At 43.0% G+C, this 17,589-nt stretch overlaps 1 protein-coding gene across 1 annotated transcript in view; it reads right to left on the bottom strand.

Annotated features, from left to right (window-relative positions):
- Positions 1-13,280: 13,280 nt before the first annotated feature.
- The window catches only part of TTC26 (tetratricopeptide repeat domain 26), a gene marked incomplete at its 5' end in the record, with an annotated part of 44,505 nt that continues 40,196 nt past the window's right edge, over positions 13,281-17,589 (bottom strand). Inside the window, 2 exons of the mRNA XM_010152919.1 lie at positions 13,281-13,558; positions 14,702-14,835. Of these exons, the coding sequence (XP_010151221.1) occupies positions 13,447-13,558; positions 14,702-14,835 (246 nt within the window). The remainder of the gene's footprint in view (positions 13,559-14,701; positions 14,836-17,589) is intronic.

Raw genomic sequence — 17,589 nt, 5'->3', positions numbered from 1 at the left:
GCCGCGGTCAGGGCTCGGCGGAACTGCTCCCCGAGGGGCTGAGGGCGCTGGTAGCCAGGCTGGGCTCCGAGCCAAGGTGGCTTGGTCTGCGGCCACGCCGGGGCTGTGGGGCACCGGCTCCGGTGGCAGGTGTGGCCTGGGGAGGAAGAGCTGTCCTCTGGGCGGGACAGCGCGAGGAAGGCAGGGCGCGAGCAGCAGCGGGAGCGCGAGCTGCCTGCCAACCGTGCTAGTGTGCCGGTCTGTCACCACCTACTCTGACAGGCTGGTGGCGGCTGTTTCCAGATGGAGGTGTGCCCCCAAGGCGCTGCTGAGTTTCAGGAAGCGATGAACATCTGCATGTGTGCCGCATCCTCCAGCCCCATTGGAGCAGAAAGAAAGGCGTTAGCTTTCCTTTCTCCTTTTTAGCCTCAGAAATAGTAGGTAGGAGGAGTTTTGTTCTCTTTTCAAAACTGTACTCGTGCTATGCAAAGCGAACATAATTTACATATGCCTGTTATTTTGGATAATTATAGCAGAGCATTCTGTGCAGCACATCACTTTCCAGGCTGCATTCATCAGAGTGCTTGATGTTTTCCTCTCGTTGCATAGGAAGTTTTTTGACTTGGGTGCTCACTTTCATCTAGACTCCCAAGAAGATCCGTGACACTAGAACGATGTTACTGAAAGTTACGATTTCACTAAAAGGGACTGGAGGAGATTCCGGAATACTGCTTGCAGCAGGAAGTCGGTGGAATGACCGACCTGATCTCAGAAACGTAGGCTGCCTCCTTTTGAAGGAGGCTTTGTTGGCTTTGTTGGGCTTTATAGTCAAAGGGTCTGGCTTTATCTTAAAACCTTGCATGCTGTAGTATGACTAGCAAGCTCGAAGAAGGTATTCCTCAAATATGTTTTTACTTTTTTTACTTTCAGCGTCATAATAAAATGCTTTGGAAATCCCACTTGTTCTGTTGAGAATTTCATACAGCTATTCAATGACGCACAAAAGAGACAGAGTATTCTGGATTCAAACCGAGTGAGTATTGCTAAGCTCCAGGCATGTGGATGCTGCCAGGGAGATTCTAGTCCTCATCAAAGTTTCCATGTAGCCTATGTCATTAAACCTTGCGAGGGCAGAAAGGGGCCTTTCCTCAGCAAAAGAGCAATTGCTCAGCAAACAAGTGTCTTACGTGGAAATCATGGGCTCTTCGGCAGCTCTGGTAATTTTTTCAGTTACCAGATGGGAGACTAGACATGGGACTAATAACAGGAACACAGCAATTTCTGTTTACAGGTAATACGTGGACATATCCTTGGAAAGGGGTGAAGATCAGCTGTGCATTTTAAGTATCCAGTCTAAAACTCAGTTCTATGTTTCACTCTCCTAACGTATGTGTTGGGAAGTGATGAATGTGGACAAGGACTCCACAAGAAAATGCAAGTATCTGAAATCAGTATTTTAAATTATCTTGGTTGCAGTGTAGATATACCTGGAAGCACATCCTGGACAGATTTTTAACACTCTTTTCAAGTAGGAAAAAATGAAGGTGGATAGCAATAACTCATCTGACCCACGACAGGGTTACAGAGAAAACCAGAAGTAGTTCTTGGCAATAGTTTGAGGTAACCATTCGTTCCAAGTTATGAGATTGCAGGCTTTGATAGTAGAAGCAACCTTTCACATCTAAGGCTTTTGTAGATATTTACTGGTTTATTTGTATACCCCCCCTCTTCCTCTCTCGCATCTGGGATTTTAATTAGACAAGTAAGCCCCCGTATTTATATGTCATCTAACCTCTGAGCATCTTGCAGCACCATCTTTTTTCAGGAGGCTCAACATTTGTTTGTGAAATGAGACAAGGAGTGCTTCCGGAACTTTGAATTTAAAGTGAAGTTACCGAAGACAGCTTGCTCTGGGTCCCAGTCTCTGAACTGAATCCGAAAGAAACTTGGCAGCAGATCCAAGCACAGCAGTCACTGGAATATGTTACCATTACTTTTTGGTCTAACATACTGGAAGCACTCTGGGAAGACTCCCAAGAAACAAACCAAATCTGCTAGATCTTAAGTTGTCCAGGAATTTAGTTTTGAGGAAGAGTTCCAGGTTTGTGCCATATCAAACGGTTTCAGGAAGAGTTAGATTTGTATTTTTGTCATCACTGTTCTTCAGTTCTGCTACCTGCTTTGTTCTTGGGCATGAAGCTCTCCCTCGGCTATTGTTTGTACATAGTGTAAATGTGCTGCGCTTGTCAGTGGAGCATAGAATAATTAAAAAAAAATAATTAGATACATTTTGACAATTCTTTTACTTTCTGTCAGGATATGACCATGCTAAAATAGTCCAATGTAGAATACAAATGACTTCCTTTTGTATGTTATCTAAAGGACACCATAATGAAAGTGTCTCTTGAAAGAGGCGCGTTGTTTTAAGAAAATGTAACAACTGCAGACAGAGTAGTTTTGAGGTGAATTTGAATTTGAATTTTTATTTAATTGGTGAGACCCAGCATGGGCAGATCATACAAAGTGGATGCTCAGAACGACAGTGCTACAGCCCTGGCTTTGTTTCACATGCAGAAAACGATGGAGACAGCCCAGTAAACCACCAGAGCCCCCCACCCTGGTGCAGGCGGGATCCTCCTGCTCCACCCTGGGATGGCTTTTCTGTCTGGGAGACAAACCTCTAGCACTCTCTCTTCCTTTTGGGCTGTTGGCGTTCACTGTGTTGGAGCTGGAGCTGTAACCTGCTCCGTTACAGACCGGTGCTAGCTGCTCTCCTGGACCTAATGGAAGCTGCTCTCCTGCCTGTATGGCTTCCTCTGGGCTGGATGCCCCAGAGCAGGGTCTCACCTGAAGGCAGAGCTGCCTTCATGAGCCATTGTGTCTGTCTCCAGGGAGCTGGCTTTCAGTTGCAAAGGCTGAATACTTCCATGAGCTGTTGCCCCAGGATGGGAATGTGAGGGAAAATGTGTTCTGCTTAGATCAAGCTTGAGATCTGCTCAAGCTTAGGTAGCATGGGGTGGCAGTTTGTCTTCTGTTTCACTTGACCTGAGCCCTGGCACCTATACTTAGGTGGGAGCTATACTCTATACTGGTAGTCAGCTCATGCCCCTGCCAGTCAGATCTCAGCCACTCAGAAGTCTCCAAAAGATTCTCCTACCACACAAAATTAACTCTTGTAATTAAAAATACTGTTTCCAGCAGAACACACCTCTAGCTTTCTCTCCTCAGGCACAGGTACCAGGACTTGTTACCAGCTCCTCTGCCACATCCTTAAAAAGTCCCAAGTACTCTGTTTGGTAAGTAAGCAGTGGTTTAGTAGGGCTGTAGACAGGTAGAGAACTGCCAGATGTTTGGACTAGAAAAAGTGCATTACCTTCAGGTAATCGGGGTATACTTTACCAGGGCAGTAATCCTCCTTTATCACCATTTCAAGGCAGTGAGCGTGAATCTCACGCGTTGGTGTATTGCTCCTGGGGAGCTGATCAAACCTTATGTCCTGGAGAATTAAAGTTTGAGCACTGGAGGCATTGGACTCCTTTCAAGAACTTCCATAAAAGCATTGAATGAGCCTGATCAAAGGTTTCAATGGCTGCAGGAAGTTTTAAGAGTAGCAACAATTTTTTACGCAAAAAGTAGTTGCTGCTTCTATAACTGGAAACGCTTTTTCCCTTTAGAAGTGGGTTTAGGTGCATCTTTTGTCACTTCCTGAAATGAGGAGTGGCCTTCCGACACTGTGCTGTACGCCAGGGCAGCGTAAATGGCACTATTAGGTATCTAGGAGGTAGCTGATGAAAACAAAACATTGGCTTTTCTCCCACGTCAAAAATAAGCTAGAAACCTGGGCAAGTCTTCATGTTAGAAAAGTAAAGAGGTTTACAGGGCTGCACGTGTCATGGCACCCCGAGTTCCTCAACCAACGGCGGGGGTGTTCTCTACCATCTGTCCTGTTCACTTGCAGTTTCTCAGTGAGACCTTCAAGACTGACACAACTTCTGTATGACTGGTGATTTTTGTGACTGACGGAATACTGTAAACTTCTTTAAGCTAACAAATAGAATACGATTGTTAAAGGAACCTCAGAGAAAATGGAAAGCTTCAAATGCTGCATTTACATGGAATAGCGGATTAGGAAGAAAAAGGGATAAGAGAAAATGGAAAGAACTGCATCTTGGTCAAGGAAGAGCAAGCTGCTCGAAGAAATTGCTCTTGGGAACAGCTTTCAATCCCGGAGCGGAGGTGCGATATCAAGACACGAAACATTTACCAAGCAGAACGCGGGTAATTTGTTTCCTCAGATAACGGCTGCAAAGTGAGTTGTAACTAACAAGATGCGAATGCTTTTCTAGGTACATCTTATTTTTTACTTAATTAATTGTTAATTGTTTCTGCTTCCGGTATCAAGATTTCTTGCTGGAGCAAGCATGAAAGGTTCGTCTCCCAACCTTCCAGATGTCAAGGGGGAACTCAGTTGAGGCTGACAAACAAGCTGTAGACTTCTCCAGCAGTAAAGATTCTTAGGTGAAGTGGTGTGTGGGCTCCATGTTTTAGCTGAAATGAGTTTGGGAGTGTCAGCATCTGAGAGGTTTTCTCTGCCGAGCAGAGAAGATTACTTTGAGCACCAAGATCTCTATGAAATTCCTCCTTGCAGGTTTACCCTTTACTTTTCTAAGGAGGAGGAGGAAGAAACAGAAGCAAAAAAATATGCAATACCTTCTAGGTGGTCACATGAAAATTAAAACCACCAAATTACCAAAGAGAAAATAACCTGTCAGCTAAAGTCCTGGAATTTTCTTGGAGACATAAAAAATAGCAAGAAGGGATGAATTCAGAAAAAAACACAGGAGAGATTTTGCAGAGGACAAGCTGGTAACACAGACCGAACAAACAAGCAAGATTTTTTCCATTAAAAATACAAATGCATAGAAAGGGGGCAGAATTCAACCAAGGGGTGAAGAAACTTAACCCAAGGAGCATCTGCCTGTCACGTGGGGACTGTGACTAACCATGTCACTTAAACGGTGCTTAAAGTGAGTTTAACATTGAAGAGGAACTGGAAAGAGTAGGTTTCCTTAAGGGTAGCTCTTTTATGATCCACACCTGCCCATCTGACAGTGGAAAAACACCTGGATATTTGCAGAGGTTGAGAGGGATTATGTGCTCTGGGGAGTTGCCCCTCATTTTTTCCCTCATTCGCACCATTTTTTGAAGGTACTTGCAGCAGGGATGCTTATCTCCAACAAAGAGCCTGTTCCATCAGGCCAGCACTCCTGGAGGCAGCCGAAGAATGCCAGCCTGCCTGCCACCGGAGTCAGGTTGTTGTCTTATCTCTGGATCCCTGGCCGCTGACTTTATTCATCCAATAGTAACTAAAAACACACAAGAATATATGACTCATGATCCCAAGTAGCTACCTCCCCCACCTGTCAAAGCCAATGAGAAAGACTGGCCGTGTGGGGAATTCCCACCTGGAATGGCAACTCTAGTAAGGCTGTTCAACGAGGTGTAAGGGTCTGGAAGTAGTTCTCAGCAATGCCGCAGCTCCCATGCCATGGATTTGCTCCAGCTGAGGATTTTTCTCTTGGGAATGCTGACCTAGGACAGGTCAAACACTCTTGTCAGAGCCCATGAAAACGGAGCCAGGCTGCAGGCCAGACTAGCCTTGGCCACTCAACCCTCTGACATTTTCTGGGTCTTAGTGAAATACAAATACTTTAATAATCATAAGAAATGTATTTCATTTATTAAATACCATAATATATTAAAAATGACTACAGTTACGGTTCAGAAAACAGCTGTCGAGCAATGTTCACCTTCCCAAAAAGGAGAATTACATATAATACGTATGTTGACGGCAAAACAACCCTCTAGGAATCATTGCGGCCTTACAGCACCTTCCAGTACCTGAAGGGCCTACAAGGAAGCTGGGGGGGACTTTTTACAAGGGCCTGTAATGACAGGACAAGGGGTAATGGGTTTAAACTGAAAGTGGGGAGGTTTAGATTGGATATCAGGAAGAAATTCTTCACAGAGAGGGTGTGAGGCACTGGAACAGGTTGCCCAGAGAAGCTGTGGATGCCCCATCCCTGGGAGTGTTCAAGGCCAGGCTGGATGAGGCTCTGAGCAACTTGGTCTAGTGGAAGGTGTCCCTGCCCATGGCAGGGGGGTTGGAACTGGATGGCCTTTACGGGCCCTTCCAACCCAAACCATTCTGTGATCCCGTGATTCTATGAAGACACACAATGCAGTATTTGGCTGTGACCTTGGAGGGATGTTCTTCATTTTTTCTCTAGTTTCCTTGTCGCCTTTCAGACTGATTTTACAAAAAATCCAATTTCCTAACCATTTTTTTTTTTCAATGCCTCTCTGCACTTTGGAAACTGCTTTTACTTAGGCAAAGTTCCACATCTAAATAAGCGCACATTATCACAGACAGCTGAGGGTGCTTGCATAAACAAATTACCACATTTTTCACACTCACGCAAGCTTACCATCGGAATAGTCAGAAGCGTACTTTGCATGTGCAGTTCAGCATTTTCATACTTCCATGATTTTATTTCCAAGCCAAATTGCCTTCAAAAAGCAAAGCACATATTCATCGCTGAGAATCAACTACATACCAAGCTTGCAGATTCAACACAAAGCTGCTTTGGAGTTGGCACAGCATTAAAAATAGCATCTGAAAATTTACTTCTGAAAAATGATTTTCCATACATGAATAATTTAAACAGGCAAATAGGGTTTTATTAAACTGTTTTCTTCCTACCTGAAGTTGTATTTTGAGAAGACATATGAAATGTAAAGGTTCTTGGGAACATGAAAACAATTGCAGAATAGCGGCAGTGGTGATTTTAAGAAGAGAGCAGATGCCACGCTTGTGAAAACAACCTACGTTTCCTGTACGGCAGCTGTCACACCTGTCATCTTCTTGGCCTTAAGAGAATCCCCCCTTACTTACGACTCCATTGCAATGCAATACAATTGGTAGTGAGGCACTGGAACAGGTTGCCCAGAGAAGCTGTGGATGCCCCATCCCTGGAAGTGTTCAAGGCCAGGCTGGATGAGGCTTTGAGCAACCTGCCCTAGTGGAAGGTGTCCCTGCCCATGGCAGGGGGGGTGGAACTAGAGGGTCTTTAAGGTCCCTTCCAACCCAAACCATTCTGTGATTCTATGATTCTATAATTACAATAAGTAATCGGACGGTCAGATTTAACTTACACTGAGGACTTACCTGAATATTTCCCCACCAGTTTCAGAGGTTGAGTTGCTTCTCAGCGTTGTGGATTTAGAGTGCTCCATAGGATTTAGCATATTCTACAGATCTGACCAAACCTTGCCTACAAAGTCTGTGAAGCAGAACAAGGCAAGTAATGCTCAGGGGCGGGGAGAGGGGAGGAAGAGATACCTGTGAACCGGCAGTACTTTGGCAGTACCGTGTGGTAGTCCTGTAAGGCCAGTGATGCCAGTAGATAGGTGGGAAGGGAAAACACTGGGCAGGGAAGAACGTGCAGAAACGAAAAGCAGACATGGCAATGAACCTGTCTGGGGGGAACCAACTAAACTGAGTGGGAAGTCTTGTGAAGCTTGCCTCAGAAATGACTTTGCCACAACCTGAAAATAGCTTTTCTGCCTTTAAATGCTGGGGAAAACCACCATATAACTTTCCAGTTTGTTCAGTGATGACGAAGTTCAGCACGTGGCATCATGAGTAAGTCAGACAAAAGTAGGATCAAACCTGTCAAACACCGATGTTATGACAGCCATCAGTCGGGGCAACGTACCAGGCAGTTTCAGACCCGTTTTAGCGATTTTTGTAATTTAATTTTTCTGAAGTTTTCTTAGACAGGGCTATCACATGGGGGCTGATATTGAAGAGATACATTTACTTCATGTGATATGAGTTAATTCACCAGCGCTGCCAAGGAAGACACTGTCTTTTGTCACACAGTGGCTACCCATATAATGGCCTCACCCATGGCCTCGTGAGGCAAGAAAATTCCCAGCAGCTTTAGCGTAGACGGGTGTAACGATCAGTCATGCCCAAGGAGGACGAAATCGCCAAGGAACATTATAGCGGTTACAATGCACAACGTACCTGTTCGAAGTGAAGCACAGTTCTCTATGTGACATAAACCATCTCAGCGTAGTTACAGGTGTTCTTAAAACACCTGACTGTGTATTGCATCGTTCTGCCTTGCTGTGTGTGGTTTTTCACAGAACTGACTACGCGGGGGCTGCTTACAGTGATCAAGGAACAGCTGGCGGAGTCGGAGGTTCCTTGCCCTTCCCTAGCTGAGGGCCGGTTTACAGTATGGCTTGAGGATTCCAGAAAAGTAGTGCAGTTCCTAGGTCCATCCAAGTGCAGTTCGGAGACAACAGCATAGGAAGCATCCTACTTTTTGGTCAGATTTAGTATCTGATAACTGCTACAAACTATCCCATAGCACATTTCCTGTCAAAATAACTTTATTCCCAGTTTCTTGAAGCCCTACTTGTAAAAACACTGTAAAGACCATTACTTACTTCACTGCATTATTTTAAATTCTCTTAAAGAATTACTAAGAATAATGTAATGTGGGGCAGTTAAGCACAACACACTGTGTAAGTATGAATTGAAACCTTTCTTTTTTTATTTGAAGAACACACTGTGTCTTCTCAAAAGTCACAGCCCTTACTAAATATAGATTTTTATTTTAAAATCTATAGATAGACACTAGTGTAATTCATCAGTTAAGCAAGACCTATAAGGAATTTAGGAACCGTCCCTTGCCCAGAGATGTGAAATGCCTGCTTTATTTGTTCCAAATGAAAGTTTAAACTCTACAAAGTCAAATGTAAGCTTCTGGTGCATGGCTTCTAAATGTGATACAGAGCAAAGAAAGAGTTGTTTCAAATTCTGCAGGCGCCCTTGAACAAGTAGACTCCATCGATCTTCCTGGGATGCTGTAAGGCTCATCGAATAAAGACTGAATGGGAAGTACTGGCTCCCATGACAAGGATCTTTCACAGGTTCAGCTGAATACAGCGATATTGCAGTTAGACAAACGCAATGCACACAGGTCTAACGTCACACGCCTGATTTAAAAGAATAGTGTAATACAGTATCCGTTAGGTACATGTTAAATAAGCTGAGAATGACAAATGATGAAAAGTAGCCATCAGTCATCATTCACAGAATGACGGGGGTTACTTTAGTAGGGTCCTATAAGGATGGAGGATCCAACATATCCCTTGCTGATCCAGAGAGATGTAAAACAGCCCTCATAAAAGGCTGCAGAGAAACAGACCGGGGTAAGACAGTCATACAGAGTGATGTGCCTAAGCTGGAAAACTGAGACCAGCCACAAGATACCTTTTTTGGAGAGGTAAAGGTAGGCTGTCTCTTCCGAAGTGTAGCCTGTATCCTGGAAAATACCAGTTCTGGAAAAACCCTGGATGTCACATAACAGTCGAGAAGGAATTTGATGCAAGCTCTCCCTGTGATAATGCAGGGAAAAGGGTGAATGCAGGCCTTGAGTACACACGTAGCAGAGTGTGCAGCAGTATGGAGAAGCATAGGCAGTGTCACATACAGTGAGAAATTATGCCCAGTGCTTCCTGGCCACATTTTTCAAAGATAACCTCTTGACAAACTGACTGCTGGCTTTCCAGCCTGGAAAATATCTGTACAAGGAATGCTGTCTTCAGTACAGACAGAGGTGACTTGCTTATAGTTTATACATACCTAAAGATGAAAAAGCCTACCAAAACCCAAGCCAAACGGAAGAATGCCCGGCATCAGTGACTAACAGCAGAGATGAACACTGGAAGAATCAAAGATTAGAAAACAAGGCCAAGCTAGCTGACTACAGAATTGAGGTGTGATTTCTAGAAGAGCAAAGTCGATTCAACTCTTTGAATAAATCACAAAGTAAAGCTATGGACTATTCATTATCCACCCTGAAATTAGGACTCAAGTTTTTCTGGGAATTATTTTAATGGAAATCCAAGTTATTGGATTCAACCCGTAGACTAGCAGATGAATCTACCATCTTGCAATATGAAGGGCCAGGCCAGATTATCTAGTAGTCAATTAAAGACTTGATTTTAATGGTTGCTGGTGACACTTTCATGCAATTAGCTGCCTAATCAGTGATCAGGTGAGTAGATGAAATGTGGAGAGCAAAGTCTGAAAATGAAATTTCAGACTTCCTGAACCATTCTGTGATTCTATGAAACTCAGAAAAGAGTGGCTGGAAATTAATTCTGGGCATAATACAGGGAACATCTGGTTAAAGAGTAAACCAATGGGCAAAACCCAGACGTGTTCCTCAATGTATGCGTAGCTCCCACCTGGCGAAGCTACATGTAGTGATAGCTATACATGTAACTGTTTATTTTGTGTCTTACTAGCCCATGGCCAAGCTCCTTACTCAACCTTCTTAGGAAGATCAATGGGCAGTCTTCAAGCTGAAGACACCACATAAACCTAAACGCTGCTACAGTCCAGAGAGTTGGAAGATGATGTGACGTTTCTTCCACAGTGAACTTCCAACCTCCAGTTTAGTACATTACTTGGCTTTCTTACAATACACTCTAAGTGTATTGTGCTCCCTGCAGTACAATACACTTAAATGTCACTGGGAAAAATGTTCTTCAGGTATTACCAAGTTTCATTAAAGGTCATCTGCCTTATCTATCAGGAATGGGTCAGTGCCCAACTAAAAGCAGTGGAACGCTGTTTCGGGTTCGGCTTTTTCTACCCGTCACTATTAGTGGTATGATTGCTAGCACAGTACCTTCTGTGCGTTCTCTAGATCCTATTTTCCAAAATCAGATGCTTATTGAGGGTGTAAAAAATAACTCTATTTTCCATATTTTTCCTTGAAATTCTAATGATGCAGCAATTTCTTTCTGCCTTAGTCTCTCTTCCACTACATTATCTAAGATGCTGCTGTTTCAATTTTATATTCACTTACTCCAGACCCAATAAACTTACCCGTTTCACTGACTGCACATGCATTCTTCACTGCCTGCTTGTTCTGTACAAGTCACTTTTCGTTTTTCTCCTTGTCTACCTTCACTCCTAGCTGTCCTGTTAAGGACCTTGAGTCCTTAAATTCCCACAGTTTGGTGGAAATATGTAAATTTGCAGGGATAAAATTTTCTCAACTCTACCTGAGAAACAGGCCGTAGAAAACTCTTTATTAACTTTCCTTTCTGTGTCAGCTAAGGCAGCTCCTATTCACACCTTTGTTCTTTGAATATGATCTCGGAATAAACAACAGATGATGTTCTTAGAATGTATTTCTAAGGTAAAATAAACCCCAGTATTTCAGTACTATTCTTGCTCTGCATTTTAATAACACCTACATATTGGTTCCATTAGCAAGACCCTATATGCTAGGACACTACGTAATAGATCTTTCATCTCATCACTGCTCAAGGCAAAGCCCTGCACTCCTCAGTTCTTTACGTTTTAAATGACAAAAGCTTTACTACCAGTCGATAAAATGCACTGTGCTAAACCCCACACTATTTAGCATATCAAATAGGACTTCTTGGCTATGGTGGATAAAGGGGACATTTTCTAAAACCTCTTCACTGGTCAGCGACAAAGAATTTAAAATCAGTCCCCAAGGCCTTGTGTGGCAATGCCATCACACTTATTTTAGAAGATTCAACCAACATGTAACACAGTCGTCAATAGATCTGGATGCTCTTCAGCTCTCCTGCAGCTTAAGCTTCAATTAGATGCATTTAACACCTGCTACAAGGCCACCACCATGAGTTTTTGAAGCTTTGTACCAAGACTCGTAATTGTATTCCCGATTGGATTCCAAGTTAATTAAAGTGGGAGGGAAAACAAAAATGCCTTTTACAAGTGAAAGCTGTTTTCTAACTGCTTTCAGTGAAGATGCTGCTGCTTTCACACCTCCTCTGAATCGGTGTAGCATTGCCCCTGCTGAAAGGCTCTATTATTGTTGCTAGCAGGATGGATCGGTTTTCAAGATGTAAATGCAAGTAGCCACAACTATCAACATAGTTCTAAATACCTGAGTGATGATACCCACAGTTTTTGTTTAAAGCTGGAAAAATACTGACGTGCTATATGGCAGGAAGGTGTGTATGTTCCTTGTACAGCTAGCCTCCTTGGTTTCAGCATCAAACCACCAGAAAACCGGGACCAAGGCCATTGGCTTGCCTTTGACCGATTACTGAACATACATTTAACAACCAGTCACAAATCTGCTCTCTTCCACAGCAAAATGGATATAATATTTCCAGACTAACACGACATTCACAGATTAACAAGACATTCAAATGTAGATTCAATTAAGAGCTTTAATCAAAGCCCAGACAGTCGAGAATACAGTATTCTGAGTTCCCCTCCCAAACATAAAAAAAACCTTTGTATTTTGCCAATTTACAAATTGTAAATTTTCCTTTTACAAATAATATACAAATGTTTTTTGCTGCAAAAGATATAATACATTCCTATGTTACAGCTGCTGCCTTCCTCTAGAATGATGCATTCCCTGAACTGTTCTCCTTAGAAAACAGGAAAGTAGTAAATCCAAAAGCATAATACCTATATTGCTAACTAGGGGGGTAAAGGCTGAAGAAAATTATTCTGAACATTCAGTTGTTTTATCCATCAAATTGCTAAACTAAATGGAATACTCACATGAATTACATTAACATGAACCAATGTTTGAGTGTCAGACCTCAAAGCAAGATTGAACAATAGAGTCGGACAAATCTCCATGCTCTGAAAAAGATGGTACCGTCATGCTTTGCTGTCAACCTGAAAGCAAATAAGGCACTTTGGAGCTTGGCATTTTGTGCTGATTAACTCTCACCTTCAGAATTAATGGTAAGAGAGAAAACAATTCTTATAGAGAAATATAAGAGATGACAAGAAAACGACAGTGCTCGGAATATGGTTTGTATTTTACCCCAGACAGGTTATATATAGAAGTCTTCATGTATTATCTTATACCCTTTATGTATTATCTGCTACTGGCTTTTGGTTGTCACTGTCATCCCCTTTACTTGCCACATTCCACCTCTTGCTGAAGTAGATTTGTCTCAGCCATTTAACAAATGATTCTTCTCCAGAGGCCACAAGACTTGCTGAACTCCACCCCCACCCCCCACCCCCCCCGAGCACTCCAGTTACTTGTGTTGAGAAATCTGGGGAACATCCCAAGGCACTTTGATTTGGGGATAGTTGGAATTCCCACTAAAAAAAATGAGAAGCTTTGAACGAGGAATAGAGAGCGGTGTAAAAAGCTTTAACAGAAAGTAACACTTGCTGAATGTTTTGCAATCTCACTGCACTACGCTGTTTCTGAGCTGGGTCACCCCGCTCCATAGTTCAAGTCCTACAAGGCAGGAGATACCCGGAATGCACAGGAGAAACCAAGCCCCACATCTTACAGCCACACACACAACAGTAACTGACCCAGTTCACTCTCTGGCACTGACTTAAACAGAGACGCGGTTCTCCTTGGCCCATTTTTTCATGATGCGGACAACGTATTCTACTTGAGAATTACCAGTGCTCTTCAGAAGGTGCACGACTTCCCGTAGAATCTCTCTACAAAGGTGAAAAGCAAAGATTTACATGCGGATGAGACTCAACAGATACAGTAAATGTCATCAGTTGAGAGTTCAGTGCCTGTGCATGTACGTATACATAAATCCTTACTCTTCCAAAATAGTTCCCCAGAACAAAACAACCTTTTTTTCCTTTCTTTAATGCTATGTCCTAGTCTTCAGTGTGGCAACATCTAGCTTAACGCTGCCCAGGTACCTTACAGACAAATACACACAACATGGAAGTGAACCCCCCAATAGGTGAAGCCCAGCAGGAAGCTGCAGTTTGCCAGGCACTTCATGTCAAGGACTTGTATGCATATGGCAAACCAGGCAAGCCGTGTGTACTTTGCTGCACCTGGTAACTGCTGAAAGGGCACTTGAAGGGTGCAGTAGTTATGGAGGTTATTCCAGCAGAGAAGGTGTAGAAGCCAAGATACACACCTACCAGTTCACGTACGGAACAGCAACTTGGGCCAGGGGAGGATGGCCATCTGGCATCACAACAGAATGTTCACCAGGGAACGGTTCTTAAATACAGCCTCGCTACTCTCTCTCGTTCTCCCGTCCAGTGAAATGGGCCAGAAGCAAAATTATCAGTAACACCAATAATTTCCTTTAAGCTTTCATCAATTAAGTATATTTGTCTGACACGGACAGTGTCTTCAAAAACCACGTTTTAGTGAAAACAGTCTCATCTACTCATTGTTTAAAGAAATCGTGTCTGTCCTACAGCTCTGAGTGAATGTTTTCTTAGTTCTGTTCTATGAAACTTAAAATGTTATGGGACAGTTTTCCATTCTTACCCCTTCAGCATGAAATGAGGTTCTTATCCCTCAGTTCATGAACATACCACATTTATAACTTAGCTCTTCCTACCGTAATGACTAACATTTTGATTTCCTACAGTTCATAGCATTTGTAAGTTACTCTCCACCATATATTCTGTAACTGTTGGAGTGGAAGATACAGTTCAAACTGAACACAGCATATGGAACCACTAGCCAGTGTTTGTTCTCTGAAAGGTCAATAAAGAATTGGCAGAGGATATGCAGTCCTAAAATTAAGATTACCATTCTGGCTTACAGCTAACTGAAAATAGGAAAAGAGCAAAACACACTCACAAACAAGACAGAATACTCACTTTGCTTCTTGGCCAGCTAAGATCATCTGAAAGACACCTACGCAAGCACCTCTCTTGCCTTCCCAGTACTCAGGATTACTGTCCAGTCTCTCCAGAACATCAAACGCTTTGGCTGAATAGTAAAACTGACGCATCTGCACAGAAAGTGAAACATTATTCCTGACTGTATGACCATCTTTTGGGGAGGTGTAAAAATTTGGGGCCCAGTTTTCTGCAACCAGCAGCAAGTAACAGAAGTAACGTGCATTTCCCCATTTGTCTGCAGGCAGCAAGTGACAGAGAACAGGCACACTTCAGTTCTACGTAGGGAAACAGGTGGTGGTATAACAGCACTGGCCCACATCTTTGAACATATTGCAGACAAACCGCACTGTGAACTTTATTAGTTGGCAACGAGCAGCACTGTTGTTTTGAGCTTATCAGATAACGCTGGCTTACAGGACTTCTTTTTTATGAGGTGCTCTATCTAGTGTCATACTGACTATACCAAAGTCCTTGACTGAATATCAACTTCAAACTAATCCAGACACTTGAAAATGGAACCACTTTTCCTTACCTAGAGATGGTCACAGAGAAATATTTGCATGTCTTTTGGGCCTAAATTAGAGCTAATTTTTTTCTTCACAGTAAAAAGTAAAGTTCAATGACTCTATAATCCAATATTTTCCTGAGCATAGGAAAATTCACTGTGTACCCTATCCTTTCTGCCTTAGGTTCTCTACTCGTAAATGGGAATAAGCAGCAAGTTGGTTGGCAACAGGCAGCGCAAAAGGAGTGACCACAGTAACTGTGGCTTTTGATGTCAGCATAACTCATGTGGACCTTATCTATGGCTGTCAGTCTTCTTCACCTGGGCAAGCCTGAACAGCAAAGCTCTTTGTGGCTAGCATCTTCCTGTGAGAGAGCAAATGCGGCAGACTGCGCACAACCTCCCATCCTGTGGTAGCTGGAAGCCTGAATCTGCTGAGAATGAAGGACAGGCTGTCGGAGTTACAGTTGGATATTTAAGTCAGCAAAACACTGGTACTGTGGAATGAGTAGTAATTCACATACAGGAAGATCTTAGCCACAGGTGACTGGCAAAGACTTAACCGGTTGGGAGTAAGTGTAGTGAGTATGAACAGTATCAGATGTGTCAGCTAAAAACAAAAAATTGAATACTGATCCCTCCAAGCTGGCATCTGCTCTAGTTACACGAAGCAGATCCTGGTTTAATGTCCTCCTTCTAGCTGACATAAAAGCAGGGAATGATTCACCCCAAGTCATATGCAGTTCCCTGTGTGGGTTAAGATGGGCTATTGTATGAGAAACAGCAAGATATTAGCCAGAAGTCCTGCATCCCAGCTTCCCCACTGAACAACTTCCATCTGCATAGCAACAGGCATCCAGCCGCTCCTAGGCTCAGGACACCGTTGGCCTTGCTCCATTCATGTTCATTCAGCATTCTGTTGGGCGAAGCCCAGTGTAACGTCCTTCTGAGGGTATGGCTACGCCGCTGTCTGTGGATCTCCGGTAAAACAGAATGTTTTGGAAACAACTGGAAAATACCACTCAAGCAACATGAGCCTTGCCATTTAGTGGAACAGGTACAGATAGCTGGTAATGTAGAAAGACAAGCTATAACACTATATTAATTATTTTTGAAATTAAATTCCTTGGTCTTTGGAGCAATTTATGGCCATACATAGACACATAACTAGGCTAAAAAATTTAGTCCTGTAAGTGCAGTTTTTAAGAGCTCTAGATAAATCCAGAGTGTGGAGCTGCTTCTCCTCCAGGGTACAATTAGGTTTTGAGAAGAATTTAGGCAAAGCAATCAACAGATTTAAGTGAGACTTAAAATAGTCTAGAGAGACACTTTACATAAAGTCTGATTGTCAACCTGCTTTCACAGATTGCAGCTATGGGAAACACCAGAGGCACGGCGATTGGCTTGAGCAACAAGACTTTTAGGGTGATATGGCAGATGGAATACTCAAAAGATGGGTAAGGGCTAATTCGCTCAGTTTTAGAAGAATGCTTTTGAGACGACAAGGCAGATTTTCTGACTTTCAGTTATGTATTTGTTAGGGTTCTGAGAACACGTTACTTTATCAGATGAAGGAAAAAGCAAAGAAGAATGTTAGGGATAGTATGTGGATACTGCTGCTCTTTGGACAGCTTGTCTGAACTGAGAATCATTGGGAGGTTTTCAACAGGACTCCGTTTACTATGTTTCCTCGATGATGGCATGTTTGGTCACTGTATCTCTGACAAGCCTATGCTAACAGCTGCTAGCTCTAGTGTAGTCACTTGCATTAGGCTCTACTGAACCAGATCCACGAGCTTTACACCCATTGCCTGTGTCCTGCTCTTCTTCTCACATCTGCCTTCTTAAAACACTCTACCATGTTTTCACAATCACATTACAATCCATCTTTATCATTCTATATTTAATTTAAATTAAATCTAAACCAGTTGCTCCCCAAATAACTTCAGTTCATCTCCTAAGGTCTGGCCAATACATGCTGAAAAGTGGATGGTCTGTGTCTCATCATGACACTTTAAAGAAGAACATCCTTTTCTCCTACCACTGAGCTGCTATTCCGCTAGGTCCCAACACAGTCCAATCATCCTTGTATATGGTAGAGGATGCCAGATACAGCATCCTATTATTGTCTACTGAAATCTTGCACAGTGGTACTCTTTGCATAGGACAATCAGTTTTTCTTGCCAACAGTGCCATTTACAATCCTCTCAAGCAAGGTTTCTTTATATGCCTCTGCATCCATCCTGCAGAAGCAGCTCTCATGTTTTCTTTCCATGCTCTGCAGAACAGGAAGAAAACTTCAATCAGAGCTAAGTCTCACCGTGTACAGACACTGACTGAAGAATCAGATGTCAGGAAT

This window comes from Eurypyga helias, unplaced genomic scaffold (genome assembly GCF_000690775.1).
Source record: "Eurypyga helias isolate BGI_N326 unplaced genomic scaffold, ASM69077v1 scaffold15560, whole genome shotgun sequence".
NCBI lineage: Eukaryota > Metazoa > Chordata > Aves > Eurypygiformes > Eurypygidae > Eurypyga > Eurypyga helias.
The sequence above is the reverse complement of the archived record's forward strand: the minus strand, read 5'-3'. Positions and strand labels throughout refer to the sequence as shown.